Source organism: Myodes glareolus, chromosome 20 (assembly GCF_982192425.1).
Source record: "Myodes glareolus chromosome 20, mMyoGla1.1, whole genome shotgun sequence".
Lineage (NCBI taxonomy): Eukaryota > Metazoa > Chordata > Mammalia > Rodentia > Cricetidae > Myodes > Myodes glareolus.
The window spans coordinates 7796653-7818096 of NC_142045.1; the positions used below are offsets into that span (position 1 = coordinate 7796653).

Here is a 21444-nt window from a genome sequence, read left to right on the forward strand (position 1 = left end):
GAAAAGTATCCTTTGTTAACTTAAAACAATTTACACGTACAGTCTAGGCTAAGCGAAAAAGCAGGTAGGTAAATTAGTTCTTGTGAGACTTCTTATGCTGACTGCTCAGCAGGGGAGGATGGGAAGGAAAGGAAATCTGAATAAATAATAGTTAATAATTTGAGAGACTGATCCAGAAAGACCAAAGGGAATTGGTGCTCTGGAAGGGGAGCCTCTCCACTTCTGCCTCCCACGATGAGCACATCCACACAGCACACATGAAGTAAGGTTCCTTCTGCGCTCAGTGGTCCTCGTTTACGTTGACTACCTGACTATCTTTAATATTTTCACCGCACTCTACTTCTTAACAGTTGTCTCACCCCCCTCAGTGTGTATGTGGTCATATGAGTGAGGCAGTGTGCTTGTGCTGTGGTGTGTGTGTGTGTGTGTGTGTGTGTGTGTGTGTGGTCAAATGAGTGATAGTGGTGTGCATGTACTGTGGTATGTGTATGGGGTCATATGAGTGAGGGTGGTGTGCATGTGTTGTGCTGTGTTTATGGGGTCATATGAGTGAGGGCGGTGTACATGTGCATGTGCTGTGGTGTGTGTGTGTGTGTGGTCATATAAGCGAGGGCGGTGTGCATGTGCTGTGGTGTGTGTGTGTGGTCATACGAGTGAGGGTGGTGTGCATGTGTTGTGCTGTGTGTGTGCTCTGATGCTGGTCTTCACCCCACATTAATTGAAACAGGGTTTCTTATACCACATTGGTTGGCCTGTGAGGGTCCTGAGCTGCACCTCCTCTCCACAGCCCTGATTACAGGTTTGCACCACAGAGTCTGGGTTCGTGTTGGCTTCTAGAGATACAGACAGTCAGTGCTTTACCCATTGAGCCAACAGCCAGCCTACCTCATTCTTTGCTGTGGGAAGTCCTGTATACGTGTTGCTTTATTGGATAATGAATAAAGCTATTTTGACCAATGGCTTAGCAGAGTAAAACCAGGCAGGAAATCCGAACAAAGATATAGAGAGAGTAGGTGGAGTCAGGGAGACACCATGCAGCTACCCAAGAAACAAAAGGTAACAAATCATGAGCCTTGTGGTAAAATAAAAAACAACAGAAATGGACTAATTTAAGATGTAAGAGCTAGCTATGAATATGAATAAGCTATTGGCCAAGCTGTGTTGTGTAATTAACGTAGTTTCTGTGTGATTATTTGGGTATGGGTAGCCAGGTACAGACACACAACCTCCACTTACAATTCTTCTCAAGCATCACTAACTAACAAGGAACTAGTAGCTAGATCTTTCTCCTAGATCTTAATGTGCTCGTAAGTTTTTCATATTTACCACTGGAATAAACCACGGTATCTACTACAAAGATCCCTTTGTAATTCATGCTGATTTGAGTCAAAGTGAAATAGTTTAAGGTCTTGGAAAGTTCTCCGATGTGGTGTCTAACTTACATTTCTCCCTCCTCTTCCTCCTTCTTTCCCTTCCTCTTATTTCCTTCTCTGTTTCCCACTCCTTTTTTCCTTGACTTTTTTTTTTTTTTTTGAGACAGTGCTCTCTGCTATAGCCCAGGCTGGTCTTGAACTCATGATCCACTTGTCTTAACTAAGGAACCAAGACTTTTTGTTCTCTTTTGTTTTTGTTGGGGATGGAACCCAGGATGCCACTCATGCTACCAAAACCACAACCACACTCTCCCAAGTCTGTAGTCCCTTTCCTTTTTGGAAGCTTTCCTCTAGAAGTAAGGGGTGGAACCTTGGGACCTGGCAACAGGAGGCAACAGCCTCCCTGTTTTGAAGCTTTCCAGTGCTCAGAGAAGTAAAGCAGAGAGGTGAGCAGTATTTACCGGCGGTTCCGAGCAGCGGAGGGAAGCCCCACGTCTGTACGAGGCCCCGAACACTTAGCTGCACTTTAAAGGGTGCACCTGTTGTCGATTTACCGAGACAATGGTTTAAACTTTCCTATTACTCGCAGAGACGCGGTCTCATTGAGTCTAGACGTATTTCTCATGCCTTATTTCTGAAACTGTAACCCTCAGGATTCACCAGAAGATATTCAGAACCCAATAAGCATAAATTTGAAATTAATACATTTTCTGTGACTCAAAATGAACTGAAAAATGGACATGAGCTGATTCTAGTAAGTTAAGCAATGTAGTGACATCTCTACAGAATATTTTTAAATGGGGAGTTAAGAGAATCAGGAAATGAGCAAATTTGGAAAGAAACTGTGGAAAGTATGATTATCCAAAGCTAGAGCTGAGGACGTCAGCACAAGGCAGTCTTTTCTTAGGGTGACACAAGCACTCAGTGCAGAGACCGGGAGCAAGTTTCCCAGACTTAGCTGATCCCTGAAAGCGAGTGCCAGCTGAAGCAAACTTCCAGGACCTCATCATCCCTCCTTTAGAACGAGTAAATGGCTCCTTCTGTTCACCTTCGCGCTCACCTGTGAGATGGGCAGTTTGTTCCCCCAGCTTTCTGCTCTGGATGACAGTTCTACATGAGATAGGAGTTACGGTTCTTGTAGGAGAATCCCCCAGTAGCTTATGCTAGCAGTGTGTTTGGCCGACAATGTACTTCTGCTGTGTGCTTGTGACTCGGTGACTTCTGCGTGTGTTCTTACACTGGATGTTGTCACTTTAGGTTGCTGCCCCGTCACCGTGAGCTCCTATATTCTGGATGTCTCGTACCTCTTGGACAGCAAGAGGCATGGTTCTTGTTTCCCTTCCGTTCCCCTATGTTTCCCTTCCGTTCAGATCCTATGTGTAGTGTAACGTGGAAACTCAGCAACTAACAGTAACTGGGGAAAAGTGATGCTTTGCAAGGTCAATAAAAGGCACCAAATGTCTCATCTTAGGAAACAAAATGACGTTTATTGAAATGTATGTAGATAAATTATCGCCAGCATAAAACTGCTAATGGAGTTTTCAACATGGATTCCGTTAACTCTTAAAATGAAGTGAGCCTTTGAAGGTCCATTGTCCCATAAGAAAAATATTATATTTCTCTGCTCGGATAAAGTCTTTAAAAAAGCAAATCAGCTTTGAAATGTTCTTTAAACGTCTCCAGCCTATGAATATATAATAAAACAAAAGATATATTAAAAAATATAACTGTTTTGTTTAAAAAAGAAGAATTAAATATGAATTATGTAGAGGTAAGATATACGGGAAAATTATACATGTGAAATTCTAAAATTTTCTCTTATTAGTATACGCTAAAGTACTTAAGAAATAAGAAAAACAACAGCAAAAATAATAGCTACAGCTGATCGTAAAATAAAGCAGTAGTTTTACTTTTAATATTTAAGACAAAGGTCAAACAAAATGTTGTCTCCTCAGACAAATAATTTTTAATAAATCTGATTCCAGTCAGTTAGAAATATGATTCAAAGTGGATTTTCATTTCCAAATAGGACTAAGTGTCATTTTAAGAACTCAATTTCAAATTTTAATTTTAAAACTAAAATTAATAAATAGAGTAAAAGTACGGAAATCACTGGCACATCGTACAGGCCAATAGACATTAATAGTGAACTCTATACGTGACTTTCAGAACTTGTAGGCAGGTGATTTATGGGTACTCAATGTCAACTTCATGCTCCACCCTGACCTGTTTGGATGCCCCCATGTGGTGCTGCTGCCCCTCTCCAATGGTGAGTCTGTTGAAGGGGATTATCTTCATGGTGGTCTCCTTCATGGAATACCAGCGGGGTTTCCACGTGGCCCAAATGATGCCATTGTCATAGCCATTAGGAGTTGATGCCTTTGAGTACGTGCCACCTGAAATGAGTCGGAGGGACATAGGTCTTTTCCCCTTGTATTTCCTCCCCTCGGGGTCCCAGAATTATTGTCACCTTTATAGCCTTTCCTCCTGACAAGCTAAAAACCAACAAGCCATTTTTGTGGTCATACACATACTTGAAGTGTATGCATTATTTCCAAGGCTGGAATACCTCTGCCTGCCTGCCTGTCTGCCTGTCTCTCTCTTTCCCTCTCTCTCTTGGTCTCTCTCTCTGTGTCCCCATCTGTCTCTGTCTCCATCTTTCTCTCTCTCAGCTATTGGAAGCAATCCCTCTGCATTCAGGTTACTATGCTAAAACCCACAAATTCCTGATCAGGTGGGCTGACACTGTATGAGAGCATAATCTGGGTGATAGAAGATTCTATTAAGGTCTTTAGAAAGGGTCCTACATCACTATGCAGTTTCTCGTCAGCAGACAGAGCTGTACGAATTTCTTAAAAGAGCCTTTAGAATCCCTGGATCTCTCTGTTCAGAACTGCTAGGTGGTTGGTGAAATCAGAGTTCTAAGTCCTTTCAACCTTACAGAAACCATCGCCTCCGCCATGTTCAAATAAGTGTCTACGATCCCAAGCTCGACCGGCCACTCAAGCTTCTGTGAGCACTTCTTTGCCTCTTATTCCATTTCTCCCGACATCTGTTCGCTGGCCACCGTTTTTATCTGACACATGGTTCACGGACAGCTGAGCCAGGGTAACGTGTCCACGAGCACGGATATGGCTACGCTAGTCCATCTGCATCATACATGCACACGGTAGGTCTGAAGGAGACACCACTGCCCCAAATCCCAACCCAGACAATGAGAGTTCCAGCACAATACCCCAACGCTGATGTCTCCTGGGAGGGGGAGGGACTACAGAGGTGACCACTGTAGGCAAACGCTTAATGTTATTCAGATGATGCCAATGGATAAACAGTGTTATTCTATTCTGATTTCAAGTAAAGAGCTATAAAATAAAAACCGTATCGTGTTCATTGTAATTCTTCATCTCTCTGCTTTTGTTTACCACCCTGACATTAGGCCTCCATTTACCTTGGTAATAAATTCCATTGAGGTGACCAGCGTGGCACTTGTTCATCCACCAGCCGGACCCGTCCTGCTCGGCACAGTTGCCCTCGAACTTGTCGTTGTCATTGTCCCAGGTGCTGAACTGCATGCCGTTGTGGGCCGTGAAGAACTTATCGCTGGGGTCATCACCGAAATCGTAGCCGTCAAAGGCGTCTCCGGCGTCTCCACCGATGAAGTAGGCGTAGGTCAGGCGGTATTTGTCACTTTCAGGACCCACCCTGAACATGGCGTAGTCTGCAGTGCTGTGAGGATGGAATGGAGGACGGCGTATCTTCAGTCACAAGGCCACAGCAGACAAACAGAGTGAGGTTTCTGCAAACCTAGGCAATGCTGGTGAGCACAGTCCCGAGCTCATCCCAGGACCCAGGATGGATCTAAAAGCCTTCAGGGAATCCCAGAAAAGCTAAAAAGTCACACACTCGATTTTTAGTCACAGGATTGTAATATGAGATGAAAACATTTGGGGACGTCTAGTTATTTCTTCTTTCATTTAACTTTTGTTACCACTGCACACACATTGTCATAGGCCCGACAGTGTCTATGGCGAGGGAACCCAGGCCCCAGATATGGAGGAGGCAGGTGCCACTAACCACCAGCACCACCTGGCTCGCCTTCCACAGAGCCATGAGGGACTGGCACAAAGACTTTCTAGAACATCCCAGAAGCCCTGAACCCTGTGTGATACACAGAATGAGAGCCACAAGAGCCACAGAGATGTCCTGGGAAAACTTGCGAAGGAAGCTATAGTTTCTGCAGAGCAGAATCACTTCCCTTCGTGAATAAATAGAGATTTCCCGAAAAATATCCAAGCTCTTCCCTAATACCTTGCACTTGGGTAATGGAGGATATTCACATAGGAAAAGGCCTGCTGACTTTGATAGTTTGGGGGTGGGTAAAAGCAAAATTAAAAAAAAAATGTGTTTGGAACTGGGATGCGTTTCATTATTTCATATATAAAAAGAAGTTTGTATAGATTTTTCGACTTAAATTAGGTGCTCAGAATCCAAACTCCAGCTATCTTTCCACCTAGAAATGTTGGCGATCACCACAGGAATTGGGATTTTAAGATAGTCCATAGTTTGACAGAACAAATAGATCATTAAATGAGCATTTAATTTCATGTTCAATTTCTGGTTCATATATAATACCCCTTCGCAATCACTCTGAGTGTTTCCAAGTATATAAATTGTACTGGAGGGCATTCAGATTTGTATGGAGTGGGGAGACCTATTTTAGCGGGCTCTTTGGGCTGACCAAGAAGCAAATGTCCTCCTGCAAAGAACCTGGATACAGTTTTTGCATCTGTTGGACTGTTTTGCGGTTGGTCCATGCCCCATTTGCAGCAAAAGAACGTTACAAGAGAAAGTGAAAGTCCCTTCCACACCCTACCTGGTCCTGCCATTCCAGTCTTTGAGCTGGATCCTCAGTGCATAGGGGATTGCTGATTGCATGCTTATTAGATGAATCTTCTCATTGCCCAGCCAGAACTCTGTGGTGCCGGTGGGAGACAGGTGTCCAAACCCTTCCTTGTACTGGATCCAGTTCTTCTTGAAATCCACACTGCCATCAAGCCTCTAGATGCAGCAGCGTGGGCAAGAGGAGAGGACCAGTGATTTGTGCATAGAAAGAAACAACATTCAAAGCATGGAGGTTATGATTCTGCCCACGGCCAGTTAACCGACCCCGTGCAAGCTGCTTCCATTTCATTGCCTTCAGATAGGACAAAGATGCTCTGAGGACTGTAAATATCCTCAGATTACATGCGCGCACTCATACACACACACGTACACGTACACACACGCCTGTTGCATGTTTAATCCTACATTAAGGAGAGCGGTGTTTTTCTCGTTGTTTTTAGCTTTGATTTTGCTTTGGTTGTTGGTTTTCTGAAAGCCCATAGACATCTTCAGAATTCATACTTGGTAATACAATCACACCCCAATAAACAGCCCTGCAGGGGATGCTGTAAGCATGATAGGAAGTATACAAGGTTAAAAAAAAAAAGACTAAGTTTGTAGTGGCTACCAGGCAGGCAAAATAAAATAAAATAAAAATAAAAAGAGGAGAGGCTTTGGCTATTGTTGGCCAACTTCAGCTTTTGATCTGAGGATAGTGGCCTCTTCCACACCTTCACTAAAGGACTTGGTTTCCATGTGACAGCAGAGTCAGCATGGTATTACATCAAAACCCAGGAGAGCCGGGCTGCTAGATTCAAATCCTACCTGTTACTCATTAGTTAGGTGGTCTCATGCCTCAGTGTCTCCTCTACAAGTTCAGGGAGGGGTATGTGGGCCAGTGTTCACAGGGTGCTTAGAGAGGTGTCTGGAGCAACGTGGGCCCTTTATATAGTACAGATGCCACCAGAGGCCATTACCTTCTGCAACACTGTCCAGCCATTCCCAGACCCATCAATTTCACAGTACACTAAGAACTGCTGTTTCGACTTCAGAGGCCGGATGAAGTAAAGTCCGCTTTCTTTGGCACCCTTGTTGGCGATTTCCTGGCAATCTGATGAAGAAAAATCCAACATCAGTGCTGCAGTGGCTTGGGACACAGGTAAGGAGCTAATAGTCTTAGCCATCTCCCTAGGCTTTCATACCGCCATTCCTTCCAAATGAGCGATTAGCGCCCAAGAAAACTCTGGGCAGCTGGAACCCTTGGATTTAAGATTAAGGCCAGAAGCTTTCCAGACTTGCTATGCCTTGCACAACGGCTTTTATCTTGGCTGTTTGCTTTGGTGACTCCAATCCCGGGGTAAATTTCCTCCCTACCTTTCCCAGTTGTGTCGTGGATTTGCACGGTGTCCTTGCAAGGTTCCTGGCACTGAGCTTCAAGCTGGGCTACCTTCTGCTTCAGGTTCATGATCTTCTGGTTATTTGAAGCATATATTTCTTCTAAAAATCTAGAAACAGAGCCATGCGGTAAGAGGGGGGGTCAGCCCTTCTTTCAGAAAAACACACTTTACTGTTTTCTGTCGGAAATGCTGCTTCATTTTCTCGAGCACTCCTCTGCGATAGTTTACTTTATTCCTGGGAAACTGCAAAATTTCGGATTGTCAAATTAAATTGAACCTTTTGGAAAAAGAGAAATAAAATCCTAATCCATTTCGGCAGGAGGGTAATTGGGACTTCAAGGGGGGAAGGCCGTCTCAGCTTTGAACACAAACACCAAAGTCCCTGTCAATAAACAAAGGTCGCTGTAGGAGGCTTTTCTGCAAGGGGACTCCGGTGCTAGCCTGCAGGAGGCAGGCCTGGCTGAGCAGGAGCTCACACAGGCCATTTAGGGCTTTCCATCTGGTCTATAACGTAGATGGGAAGGGCACCTGGGGAACAACGCACGAAGCAGTATCTACTTTCCCTTCCTATTTCCATATCTCTAGAAAACACCCAGAAAAAGTGAGGATTTTGTCTTGGTTGTCCCTCACACGGCTGAATATTCAGAAATGACAGGTCTCTATGAACAATGCGTAAACCACCATGTCTGTCTTTGAAGCAAGTCAGAGGGACAAATTGTTGGAGCACTTTGTTCCTCTGTTCTGGAAAATTTCTCACAATGGTTTCCTTATACTTTAATGAAGAACAAAAGCAATGGAAATTATAACGATAATTCATTTTAAATAAACTATAGATTAGTGGAATCTTTAATGACAGTTGTAACAACAAACAGTACTTTCTGATAGCAGAGAGGAGAGAGATTATGTTTAAGGCCACTGCTCCCCAGCTACCCTGTATCTCAGTTTCTGATGGTGCTGTGAGCTCAGCTTTGGGGACAACAGGGCAGGAGTTCAGTCTGCACCCACGGGCCCAGAGTTCCTGGGGAGTTAGGAGTGAGCAGAGAGGACAGGCGGCAGGCAGCTCCAGGGCCATGTGCTGTGGTCAAGGGCCTGCAAGATGTTTCCTTTTTCCTCCATCTTTGACAAGATTTGCTAGAGGAGCCAAGACCCTTCTCCTGTCTGCTTTCTGATTTCTTTTTTATTATTTTTATTGAGTTATCCATTCTTCTCTGCTCCTCTCCCTTCCTCCCCCTCCCTTCATACCCCCTCTTGCGACCCCCACGCTCCAAATTTACTCAGGAGATCTTGTCTTTTTCTCCTCCCTCTGGATCCATGTGTCTAGGCTCTCAGGGGCCTCTTTGTTGTCTAGGTTCTCTGGGGTTGTGGACTGCAGGCTAATGCTGCTTTGGTGGCATGTTTGTGAAGAGGATTGTATTTCCACATCCCAATTCCCACACATTTGGTTTTACATTGTAAGGGGATAGGGGCCATTCAGGCAAACAGGGCCAGGATGGCGTTTGAAGACATCTACAATAACCTTTCTCTAAAGTGGTTATTTATTATTTTTAATTACAAGCTGGCACAACTCATTTTGTACTAAAAGTTCCTAGATCCCCTGGGTTCATGCCAATTGGATATTGTAAATGAAAGATACGTTCCCAGATCACTTTCTGTGAAATGTGGGATAATTAAGTAAAGTCTTAGTCTTAATCTGTCTTGGAGAGTAAGTTCAAACCCAGACACTTACTGAATACTTGTCTCGTGTGTCGTGAGCAGCACTTCATATTTCATAATTTCCTCCGTCATCTTCTTCGACTTCTGAGTGGCACCCTCTACCATATCTGTGACACAGGGCCAGAGACAGAGAAACCACTTAAGCAAATCGCTCAACTACAAGCAGAGAAGGTAACCCCTCTGTGGGCTTTCTCACTTGGCTTTGGGGGTTGGTCGGGGTTGTAGTAAACTTGGATTGCTTTGATCAGTTCTTTGGCTTCTGCGGTTCTGTTTTCAGCACGGATTAAGATGTCCTCCATAACCTGGAGGTCATTGTCCACATCGGTTTGGTATGAGGCTAGGAAGTCTGCGATGCCACAGGTGGTGGGACAGTAACTACCCTGCAAGTCAATAAGGGGGCGACTGAATACCCCAAGAAGAGGGGTCTCAAATCATATCCAGAAATGTTAAAGCCATTTCCCAAAAGCTTAAGACGTCAACTGGAATCCGAAAGAACTGCCCTGTTTCTAGTCCTCCTCTAGTTCCAGGAAAGGGGGTGATGAAGAAACTACTTACGAATCTCTCATCTAAGATGCAGCAGTTGTCTCTGGTAGCAACATACTGTGGGAGAAAAACACAAACATTTTGCTAGTTGCGCCGATCGTTTCTCATTCTTTGCGTTTAAAACAATATGGCCTTTGAAGGTTACTCACCGCCAGGCCTGTCGGAGAGAACAGTAATAGCGTGCAGCAGAGAATGAAACTCCGGGGCTGCAGGAACCAATTCATGATATCCGGGTGCTCTGGCATTCCCAGCCCCTCACAGCCAGCACTGTGACTTCTTGGGCTCTCCTTGGTCTTTTATGTGAGTTGCCAGTCTGGGCGGGACTAAGAGTGGCTGGAACTGGTCACGGGGTCCTTTACCAGAAGCGTGGGCTCTCTCTGCTCCCAGCTGTGCTCTGCCAGATTTCCAGATTTTGCGCACAGGTGTAAGCTCCTCCTTTTGGGCTCAGCCCAACCTGTATCCCCAGACCTGCAGACATCTGCAAAAGCCAGCAGAGCATTGGCTGCTGCTCCCAGGAGGGAGGGAGGCTGCGTGACGCAACTGCTTCCAGTAGACCACCAGCAGGAGAACAAACACAGCCTTCTGACCCGCCCATAACAAACCCGGCCTGTTCTGAGGTCTGCTGAAGCCACGGGCATTACCAAAAACCTATCTGGGTCCAGGGACAAGGTTGACACTACCATTTTTAACCTGTGACAATCACAGGAGGTGACTTTTCCTTGCTCTATGCCTCACTTCTGTATTTCTAAGAATGGATCATTCTGGAAATGGGCTCCTGTCCATCTGTGCAGACCTTTTCTCTCAGGTCATGTCTCATTTAGTTTTGCTCACAACTTGTCTGAGAGCTGGAAGAGAGGCTGGCTCCCATCTGCTGCAGAGGGGAAGGGGTCAGGGGTTCACTGGTTTGATCCAAAGCCCCATCCAGTTCCTGGAGGGAGAACCTGGAGAAACCCACCTCCCACATACTTCATTAGAAGCCACACTGAAGGAGCAGGGGCAGAAAGAGACTCTGAGAAGGTCTTTGTGGGGGGAAGACACTGTCACCTGTCACCTCTCTTTGACAACGGCAAGCAGTTGTGGCACTATCACTAAATGTGTGCGGGTGCTCTCCTTCTCCTGGGACGCCGAGCTTGCTGCAAACTGTACTGAGCTACGTGACTGGGAGAAAGGCATCTAAGCTGAAAGATGCACTAACGTTTTGATATTTGACCTGAAGTTTTCACAAAGCTGCATCTGCTTTGATATAAAAACCAAATGTTTGGGCTCTGTAATTAGTCAGAAGTCACTTGAACAAAGTGAACTTGTCTAACCAAAAAATGTGGCTGGCTCTCTGGCCACTTCAGTCACTTCTTGCTATGAGGTATTTGCTATCTTCTCACAGTGGAGATCTGACTGTGCCATTCGGCCACCTAAAGACCCTTGGTAACCCCATCTCTGGTCACACTGAACACAAATCACACCTTTGCCGCCTAGACCTAAAGACCCTTGGTAACCCCATCTCTGGTCACAGTGAACACAAACCACACCTTGGCCGCCTAGACTTGCTGCTTTTTCCTTTCTGTATCCCCGAGTCTTCCGTGAACACGCCTCCTAGCATCCTCTTTGGTGCCACAGGCAGGCCTAGTTCTGATGATGCTTTCCCATTGCCTACTCTTCTGGAGGGAAGGGGCCTGGTTTACCAAGATTCATCGGAAATACTGAAAAAAAAAATTTGAAAAATCTAATTTTCAAAAAAAAAAAGTCCTCAATAATCCAGAAGTCCTGCTTTCTGGAGGTTGGTCCCCTCTGACACAGCATCCCTCCATAGCAATAAATCCAGCTCTCTGCATTTTTAGGGCTTATAAGAACCTTGCATTGTATAACCTACTAACCTACTAGTAGAAACTTAGCGCTTGGCTACAGCACCTAGCAGAGGGAGCAAGAGCTAACACTTAACTGCTGAATGACTTCAGGTGCTGGGGCTGGCACTGGGCCTATGTTCAATGTTAACACTCCCAGAATTCTTGAATTCTCCAAATTGCAAATGTAAATGAGGCGCCTCATCTGCTGTAAATGAAAGATGCAAGCATGACAGCATTTGCATTTTTTGACGAAAATTGTGACAGAATGCATAAACACACAGAGGCATCCGTGCATAAGCACACAGAGGCATCCATGTTTTCCAGAGAACACACTGGTGGTTCCCACCACTATCTCTGCATAAACACACAAAGGCATCCATGTTTTCCGGAGAACACACCAGTGGTTCCCACCGCTATCTCTGCAGTAAGGAGCAAAGCCATGTTGGGCAAGATTGGAAGAAAGGTTTCATTTTCTTGGAATACTTTATTCTATGCCTTTACAATTTTGAAAAATGTACATATTATCTAATCAAAATACACAGGGGTCTGATTTATTTGCTAGGCTAACAGTTGCTTCTTGACTCTTACTAAGATTATTGTTGTAGCTACTGAGTATTCAGCCCAGGACCTTGCTCTCAACGTACGATGACTTTTCTGGTTTGATTGGAAAAGGCCGACCAAACATTGAGTTTGCCAAGTAGGGAGCCCAGCTGGAAACTATAACACCTGTAGTTGCTAAGGAGGCTGGAGTCCATGTGCCTGCGTTGGGATCCCATCTCTAGGCCTTGCTAATTATGTGTCCCCTAGTCTCCTTGTATTTATAACTTCTGTTAGTAGAACAGAAGTAATACTTCTACTTACTCTTAGGAATCTCACTGGATCTCAGCGGGTGGTGCATTGAGTACATTGATTTGATAAAGTACATTGTGTTTTCAAGACTTACAATGTACATGGTGTTTTGGGCAACTTGTATAAACAGGGATTTCTTTATTTCTGTAGTTTTAATATGAATTCTTATTGGTAATCTGTATTCATAAAAAATGAGCTTTTCTGCAACTACAGATGGTTCTCTCCTAGAAACGACCTGTGTGAATAACTGCCATCTAGAAGGTTCCACAGACAAGAGAGCCCTGGGTTACCTCTGAAAGGAAACATACCCCTCACAGACAGAGTGATGAGAAGCCAACTGATGCCTCACAAGAAGGCGTGTGACGGTATCAGAGCCACCTGTAGATGGACAAAACATCTTTCTCCCCTGGGTCTTTGCGACAAAGAGTGGAACACACTGACTTGAATTTCAGGCCACAGTCATTGGCACAGGTTGGGTATTGGGCTCCCAAACTTATAAAATTCTATGAGTTTAACACAGGCAAAACTGATCAGCTGGAGATTTTAAAAAAACGGTATCTTATCCAATAATTAAAAAAAAAGATTTATTGATGTTTATTCCGTGTGTATGGGTGCTGGTTTGCACAACTGCATAGTACCCTGTGTGTGCCAGGTACTGGGAAAGGCCAGAAGAGAGTCCCCTGAAGCTAGCTATGGGCAGCTGTGAGTCGGCATGCGGCCAGGAACAGAACGCGGATCCTCTGCAGGAGCAGCAAGTGAATTTGACAGTGAGGCAACCCTTTGGCCCCTAAATCAAAGCACCTTTGTTCTTTTTAACTAGATTCGAATCAAAAATGTATTATCAGAATTTTAGAAAAAGGAAGATTGACATTTTGCTGGTTTCAAGCCCCAGATCTAGTGACCTACATCGGTCTTGCATTCCTTGATAACACTTTGGTTAATTATATTTAACTAACTGCTCCCCTCCGTGTTTGGGTCACCCTTTTCCCGGATAAATGATAAATGATTAATGAATTCCTAGGGAAAAGAACTAGAATTTCCCCTACTTTATGTTTGTTTGTAGAGAAAACAGTAATGTTTCACGTAAGCCAAAATAATAACTCACAATGATTCAGAAGGTGCAGGCTTGTTTGTGAGAGCAAGAATCGTCCAAGAATCTGTCACCCAGATGTGTTCTGACTTGAGCATGTGGAAAGCTATGAACAGGCGTCCCATACACTGGTGACTCCTTCTGAACCCACGTCTGCTCAGTTTCACTCCAAAAGGTGTCTGCTGAACTTGACTCCTAGAATCAGTTTACCAACAAAGATGACACCCTGTCCTGATGACCTGATAGTAGCTTCAAAGTCCGACAAGAGCCTCCAGTTTGGAGTACCTTCTTCATGCTAATGCCACACCGCAGCTCAGGGTTTCTACTTGTGTGTCCTGGCGTTTAGAGCTCAGAATGAGCCTACAAGGTAGATCTGAACTTAGGCATGAGAGGTGTTACAAGACAGGCATTTGGCATAGCCACCCACTATGCCAGTTCGGGGATTTAACCCAGGAACAAAAACCCATGTTACCCACTGTCTGTGAGCTTCACCACGGTTCTGCACTTGGTCAAAAAGCATTTCTTTTTTGTTTTTTAGTGGAAAAAGGAATTTTTCCTTTATTGAAAATAGATTCCCCACCTTGCACAACAATATCTTGATTATGTTTTCCCCTGCTTCTACTCCTCCCCGTTCCTCCCCTCCTCCCCTCCTATCCCCATTCACCCCCTTACTGTCTCTCATTAGAAAACAAACAGGCTTCTAAAGGGTGATAATAAAATACAATAAGATAAAACAAAAATCAATGGGCTGGAGAGATGCCTCGGCGTGTGAGAGCATGGGCGCTCTTCCAGAGGACCCAGGTTCAGCTCCCAGCACCCCACCCACACGGCAGCTACTCCAGTTCCAGGGCTTCTGACCCCACCACACAGATGTGCATGCAGCTGAAACACCAGTGAACATATAATAAAAATAAATTATTTAAAAAAATCAACACATCAGAATTGAACAAAAATAAACAGAAGGAAAAAACACTCAAGAGAAGGCACAAAAATCAGAGACCCATTCATTGACACGCTCAAGAAGTCCATAAAAACACTAAACTGGATAATTTATATACAGAGAGCCTGCTGTGTAGATATACATACACATATGTGTATTCCTGTGTGTGTGTATGTGTGTGTGCGCGCCTCTGCCCACATGCAAAAACCAGAAGAGGACATGGGATATCTTTCTTTATCATTCTCAACCTATTCCTTTGAGAATCTCTCCCTGAACCTCGGGCTCACATTTCCTAGGCTAGGCTGGAAGCCAGCATGCCTCAGTGGTCTTCCTATCTCCAACCTTCTCTGAGCTGGGGTTACATGAGAGTATGGGATGTTTGGTATGTTACATGGGTCCTGGGATTTGACCTCTGATGCTCATTTTCACACAGAAATCACTGTTAACTGCTGAGTCTTCTCTCCTGCCTCAAGAAGCATTTCTTAATCTAAACCGAGACAAGATGCAAGAGTTATTTGCTGATTGAGTTGGGTTTTTGTAATGCTTATAGGTTTTTTATGGTTTTTATTAAGCTATTGGAGAAAAATGTATAGTTCAACTCATATAGGTTTAAAAATATATGTATGTACATAAAAAGATTGCACCAGAGTACAGTTAATCTATCACCCTAAATCCTATATTTCTTCTGTCATCTATCTGTCTGTCTGTCCTTCTGTCTATATCTACCTGTCACCTGTCTATCTGTCTGTCTGTCTGTATGTCTATCTAATCTTCCTTCTCCCTACCTTCTTTCTTTCCATACATCTTCTCCACATCTTCTTCTCTGGTGAAAGCTGGTGACATGATCTTCTTTCTAACACTCAGGTTTAAATTATTTTATGCTTATCTTGTGCTCACTACAGAGTTAGATGCAAGTTGTTCTCAATGCTGACCTCACTGTCTGAGATCGATAGGTCCTGATCATTGGGATCCTGTTGGAAGGTTAGTGGAAGATGCATGCATCAGGTCCGAGGAAACCTGAATCACTTCTGACATGAGAGCATCTCTTTGTACCACATGACCCACTTACAGATCATAGGTACATTGATAGCCTCACTCACCAGAATAGGATTTTCTCAAGTCAAGGAGAAAGAAAATGACCCACTGTATATTGAAAATAAACCTAACATCATAGTTTAAAAAATCCAGGCAGAGCAACAAAGTTGTCAGAATATTTGTTTTGTGAATGAAAATAATAAAAAAATAGTCCATAGAAAGTGAAAATGGACAATGTGATTTCAGCATTTCAGCATCAATATTTATATCAAAGGCAATGCAGTGTGTGTGTGTGTGTGTGTGTGTGTGTGTGTCCTGGAATGACAGCTCAGATGTTGGGAGTACTTGCCACTAGGTTCCAGCATCTATGTAGCTGCTCACAACCGTTGGAGATCCAGTTCTAGGGGATGCTCACCTTCTTCTGATGTGACATCGTGCACGTACCAACATGCTGATAAACCACTCATACACATTAAATAATAATTTTAAATTTAGGTTAAATCAAAGACAGAAAACCTACATGGGCACAAGGAAAATGGCTCCCTTGCTGGGGAAGGACCAGAGATGCAGGTTAGGCCATACAAATGAGCAAACACAGTGAGGAACGGAACCGTCAAGTTCCGCTCACTAGACTGTGCTCCAGAGCAATCTTCTAAGCCTGCAGGGAGGCAGCAAAAATGGGCAGCTCTCTACTTTGGGAAAATCCCTATTATTTTGACACATCAACTACGTTTATTTCATGGTGGAGTATGTACTGCCCACGAAGAATAGAAGGTGAGAACAGAAAATACGATCGCATCCGTGAAACAGCTCATCATGCCCACGTCATGCCCACGTCATGCCCACGCTTGCTTCGACCTGCCATCCTGAATGAGAACATATGAAACACGTAGATTGGATTTTTGTGTTTTCACCGCTAGGGAGGTTTACCACCTTTCTATGACTGCACATTTGTCCTTCAAAGTGATATCTAAGTAGGGAGGCTAGCTTCGTGTTGACATCTTGAAGCATCTGGCTTCCTGGGATCACACAAGAGGACACACTCGAGCCACCTCCCCAGGTGGGTGGCTGTGTCTACTCTACCTTGAATGTGGGAGCTGTGACCTCCACTTCATAAACAGATCACATTTGCAAAACCAGATAGGTCAGAAGCCCAAATATTTACTGAATGTTTTGCAAGAAAGACAGGGGTGCAAGCCAGTTGGGCTCAGAACCACTGCAGCTAGAGCTTCCTGAGTACAGCCTGTTTGCAACGTGCGGTGACTCGGACGAGCTCAGTCGTGAGGAAGCAGACTTAGAACAGTGTGTTTCACCCGCTACAAAGAGTGCCCAGGACTGTGTGACCAAGATCCAGGAAACCCATTGCTTAACCATCCACCCCCATGACTGGGTCAGACACCTGACCATGCCCATACGAGCAGTTCCTATGATTGTATGAACTGAAGGTTAACATAGCCACTGCTGCCTCTAACTCTGACGAGAATGATATGAAATTTTCCGTAAGATAGGCCTTTAAAATGCTCCTGTGCCTTCAGTTTGGTTACAGTTATCCACCCCAGCAGCCGTCGTCCTCACATCTACACCGAGCACGGTTTTCCAGGCCCACTCGATATGGGACCTGCAGTCAGGTGACATTTGAGAGGAAGGAATGAGGTGACAAAGGGGTGCCGAATGGCTCATCAGATGAGGGCACCTGCTGTCCAACCTGAAGAACAGAACAATTCTCAGAAACCGCGGAGTAGAAGGAGAGAACCAACTTCTGAATAAATTGTCCTCTGATTTCCACATGTGTCTCGTGGCACTCACACATAGACAACTGATGTTTGTGTGTGTGTGTGTGCGCGCGCGCGTGATTTTTAGAAAAATTAAAAAGAGGCAATAAAGCAAATATCATATAACATCAACTACTGAGAAACTCTGGGGACAAAAGTCCTAGGCTGACTTGGGAGGAAAGTCCACTGAGGAGGCAGCCCTTGCTGGGTTTGTGCTGGGGTTAGTGGAGAAGCTTTGGCTGCTCACTGTCGCCACCTGCAGGTCACACATATCTACACCCCTATATTTCTATTTCTATCTTCTATTTCTATCTCGCTGTATGGGAGGCAAGTCTAGTGACGGAGCAAGAATGAAGCACACAAAATGGGGACCCTGTGGAAATAATCCAGTCGCACTAGTGAGTCCTCCCATACTATCATGGGCCTTGAGTGATGTGTTACTGACTCCAGAAAATGCCAAGGGGAGCTGGCGGGGGAGGGAGAGAGGCTAAGTGGGAGAGCCCGCGCTTAGCATGTGTGACGACTTGGACCCCGTCTCCAGCACAGAAACACACAGCAGGCAAGTAGACCCTCCGAGAATGTCCTGTCTCTTGCCCAACGGAATATAAACTGTCAGGCTTCAGACTAAGGCCCTCAGAGAGGAAGACAGCATGAAGGCGCCCGCCCGCAAGCCTGATGCTCCGAGTTTCATCTCCAGGACCTACAGTGGGAAAGGAGAGACTGTACTTTTGCAAGTTGGCCTCTGACCACCACACCTATGCACGTGTGTGTGCGTGCGCGCGTGCGCACACCCACACACACACTACATATTAAAATTAAAGTGTGTGTATGTATGTAGTGTAACTTGTTCATCATCTCCATTAAACTGGATTGAAATATCACAATCTCACTACATTTTCAAAGTGTTATGATTGTGAAAGAATGCATTAATCAGAACCTACTTCCTGTTAGCTGTCTGAAGGGAAGGAGTTCTTATCCCTTGTCTGAAACACTCCAAACACCGTCCCTAGCAGACACCTGTTGAGTAAGACGAGCGCTCTACCAGCACTTCTCAACCTGTGGGTCGGGACCCCTAGGGGTCGCCGAAGACCATTGGAAAACACAGATATTCGCTTTGTGATTCATAACAGTAGCAAAATTACAGTGGGAAGCAGCAACGCAAGTAATTTATGGTTGGGGTCACCACCCTGAGGAACTGTACGAAAGTGTCTGAGGGCCACTGAACCATCGCTGTTAGATATTTCCATAAAAATGCACACTAAGTGCAGTTTGGGGCACAGAGCCTGAACATCAAGTAGCTTCTAAGATGGGTCAAAGAAAGGAAAGGGAATCTATACCAGCTTGGAAAATAACTGTCCTCGGAGAATCTGCCCACAGTTCCCCAGAAGGTGGAAAGCTCCCACATTGCTGGCACGCTGAGGACACCACCGGATACAAGGAACACAACCTAATGTGGCTAGCAATGCCGCCCAGGGAGCCACGTCAGAACCCGGGCATTTCGGGCAGAATCGGAGTGGACCGAATTCAGTGAGTCTGCTGATTAGGTACCAAGAATGCCACATGTGAAAAGAGGCAGGCAGTGAGCGCTCGGCCATGACTGTATGAGTGACCCGAGGCTTTGGAATGACGTAATTACAACCAATTGAGTCATTATGTAGAGTGCGGGCTGCCATATCTATTTTCTATCCTTGAGAGATGAGTTTCGGGGCCCATTCCACTGGGCTGTAGCTAGAGGAGGGGACGCTGGAGGTAGCACTGAAAACAGGGACCGCGGAAAGCCTTCCTTGTGAGCAGGTCACGGGGAAGCACGGTCTTTTGACAATCGTGCTTGCAATGTTTCTCGGAAAGGTGGGGACAGGGAGGTCTGGTCAGTTATGATGAAACTCCTATTTTCGGCCAGGAAGACAGGAGAAGCCAGGGTGGGGTGGGGGTGGGGCTAACCCATCCTCTTGTCTCTTCTATTTCCTGGCTAACCTTCCTGTCTCAGAGTGGATAGAGGCAATCCCCGCAGCTTTGTGACGGAGAAGGACTTTATGTCCTTCATTTGTAGAAGGGCAAAGCAAAACTGTAACGTTTTCAATACTGACTAGTGCCCATATGACCAGCCAATCTAGACCTAGAAGGCCACCATAAGAATAACCAAACAGACCAACACACAAGGAAACACAGCCAAGAGTTGGTGTTACTGCTTCCCTGGATTTCCTGTGTGAAGTTATAACAGGAGAAGGCTGCACGCTGGCCTCTGGGCTGTGTCTGCTTGCCTGGAATGAATGGCCGTCAAAAGTGTGAGCCTAACTAAGCTAAGTGAACATTCTAGAAGGGAGTTGATAGCATGGTGTTTTGGAGTTCTGCCAAGTGCCAGCACCAACCTAGATTGGTTTGAACGGGTGGTTAGAATTTGCCTGGGCAGCAAAGGAGTTGACTGACCTTCATCTGTTCTCTCCTAGTGGAGTCTGTCTTGTCCACTGCTGCGCCCTGCTCACTCCGTCAAGCTACGTAGGGCACAGGCCTCGACCTTTCAGGAAGTCAGTTCACCCACTCCCCTAACCTCCCTCCTCCCCTCTTTTGCTCTGTGAGGGAGTAGACCACTATCAACAGGCAGCCTACTGGTACTGGTCCACCCTGCAGGAGAGACTGGAGAGCAGGTGATGACGCTGGGGTGTACCACACCTTGGCTAGGACGGCTTAGCTATGTATACCCCTTGTCCTAAACCTTGGACTCCCCAAGATGGAGTTGGGGGTGGAAGTCACTGGACCTCTTGATTTCTTCCTCTTCCCAACGTGGGCGCATTGAACAAATCTTTGTCTGTTTTTCACTATTACCTGGCTCTTTCATTGGTTCTGTTGAAGAAGGCTGGCAGAGCTCAGAGTGTTAGGACTACAGGGGTCAGGCTCCGACCCTACTAACTCTAGTATCACTGAGGCTTTGGGGGGAGAACCCCATGAGCCAGCTGGGATCAGGGCAGCTTCTGAGATGATCTGAGAACATAAAAGAGCCCAAGGGCAGAAGTGGGATCTGAAAAAGGAGTTAAAATAAGGGCTGGGAGGGCAGCTCATAGACAGAGTCCCATATCCTCCTTAGGCCACTGGGTCAGTCTCCAGAATACAAAACAAACGTAAGAGACAAAAAGTCAACGAAAATAGAAAAGAAACAATGGCTGCTTCTTGCCTCACATCCTGCTGGTGTGAAAGCTTTTAGTTCGACCAAAGAATAATAATATTTCATAACACAGAGCAAATTAGTCTTCAGCATTTCGCATTCCTAGTCATTTTCAATATTTTCACATTCCATGGAGTCAGGGGTGGGGAGGATGCCAGGGTTTTGTTAATATGTTTTGTGAAGTGAGTCTCTTAACACAAATTTCTGAGCTGCATGGAAGACTCTGTTATACAGAATTGCAGACAGATTTTCCTAGCACGTGCTGTCGCAGATGTACGAGATTACGTAGGCTTATTAGAGTTAGTGACCAGAATACCAAGAACTTTGAAGGCCCACAGCAGACAAATCAGCTTTGATATTTAATGTCACACTGCCACCTTCTGGTACATTAGACAAAAAAGGCACATTCCTCAACTCAAACTGCTTAGGAGATTGTGATGGACTAAATAAATGATCTCCTGCTCATTCTTTTGGATGCGTTTGAATTCTTACACCGATGTCAGATTTCTCATCTGGGAGACGGTATGGAGCGGTATCATGCCGGGTCCATAATCATTGTTTAGAGGGGTCCTCAAATCAGAACTTTGACCCCTAATTTTGACATGTAGAGGCATGGGAGAGACTTGGATGTCAGAGTGGGTGGAGTCACAGATCACTGTGCACTTGGAGGTCAGCCCTAGTGTTAGCGTGTGTGTCAAAAGCCCAAGTTCCCCCTTTTATGTTGGCTTCTGGGTTATCGATTTCTTCCCAACAAGTGGGCACTCTTATGCTAGAAGCCTGCTGACAGCAGTGTTCATGCTGACTGATACAGGGACACCTGATGGGTTGCTAAGAGACACCATCCCCTTCA

The 21444-nt window shown here is 45.2% G+C and overlaps 1 protein-coding gene across 2 annotated transcripts; it reads right to left on the reverse strand.

The window, feature by feature from the left end:
- Positions 1-2840: 2840 nt before the first annotated feature.
- On the reverse strand, positions 2841-10216 carry Fgg (fibrinogen gamma chain). Of its 2 annotated transcripts, XM_048424549.3 has the most exons (10): positions 10057-10216; positions 9920-9964; positions 9561-9744; positions 9378-9471; positions 7629-7759; positions 7232-7365; positions 6247-6431; positions 4822-5099; positions 3600-3769; positions 2841-3057 (listed from the first exon to the last, which is right to left on the reverse strand). In XM_048424549.3, the coding sequence occupies exons 1-10, from the start codon at positions 10150-10152 to the stop codon at positions 3043-3045; spliced, it is 1332 nt and encodes a 443-aa protein (XP_048280506.2). In that variant the 5' UTR covers positions 10153-10216; the 3' UTR covers positions 2841-3042. The 2 variants fall into 2 exon arrangements, with proteins under 2 accessions (XP_048280506.2, XP_048280505.2); XM_048424548.3 differs by lacking the exon at positions 2841-3057 and having other exon boundaries at positions 3262-3769.
- Positions 10217-21444: the final 11228 nt, after the last annotated feature.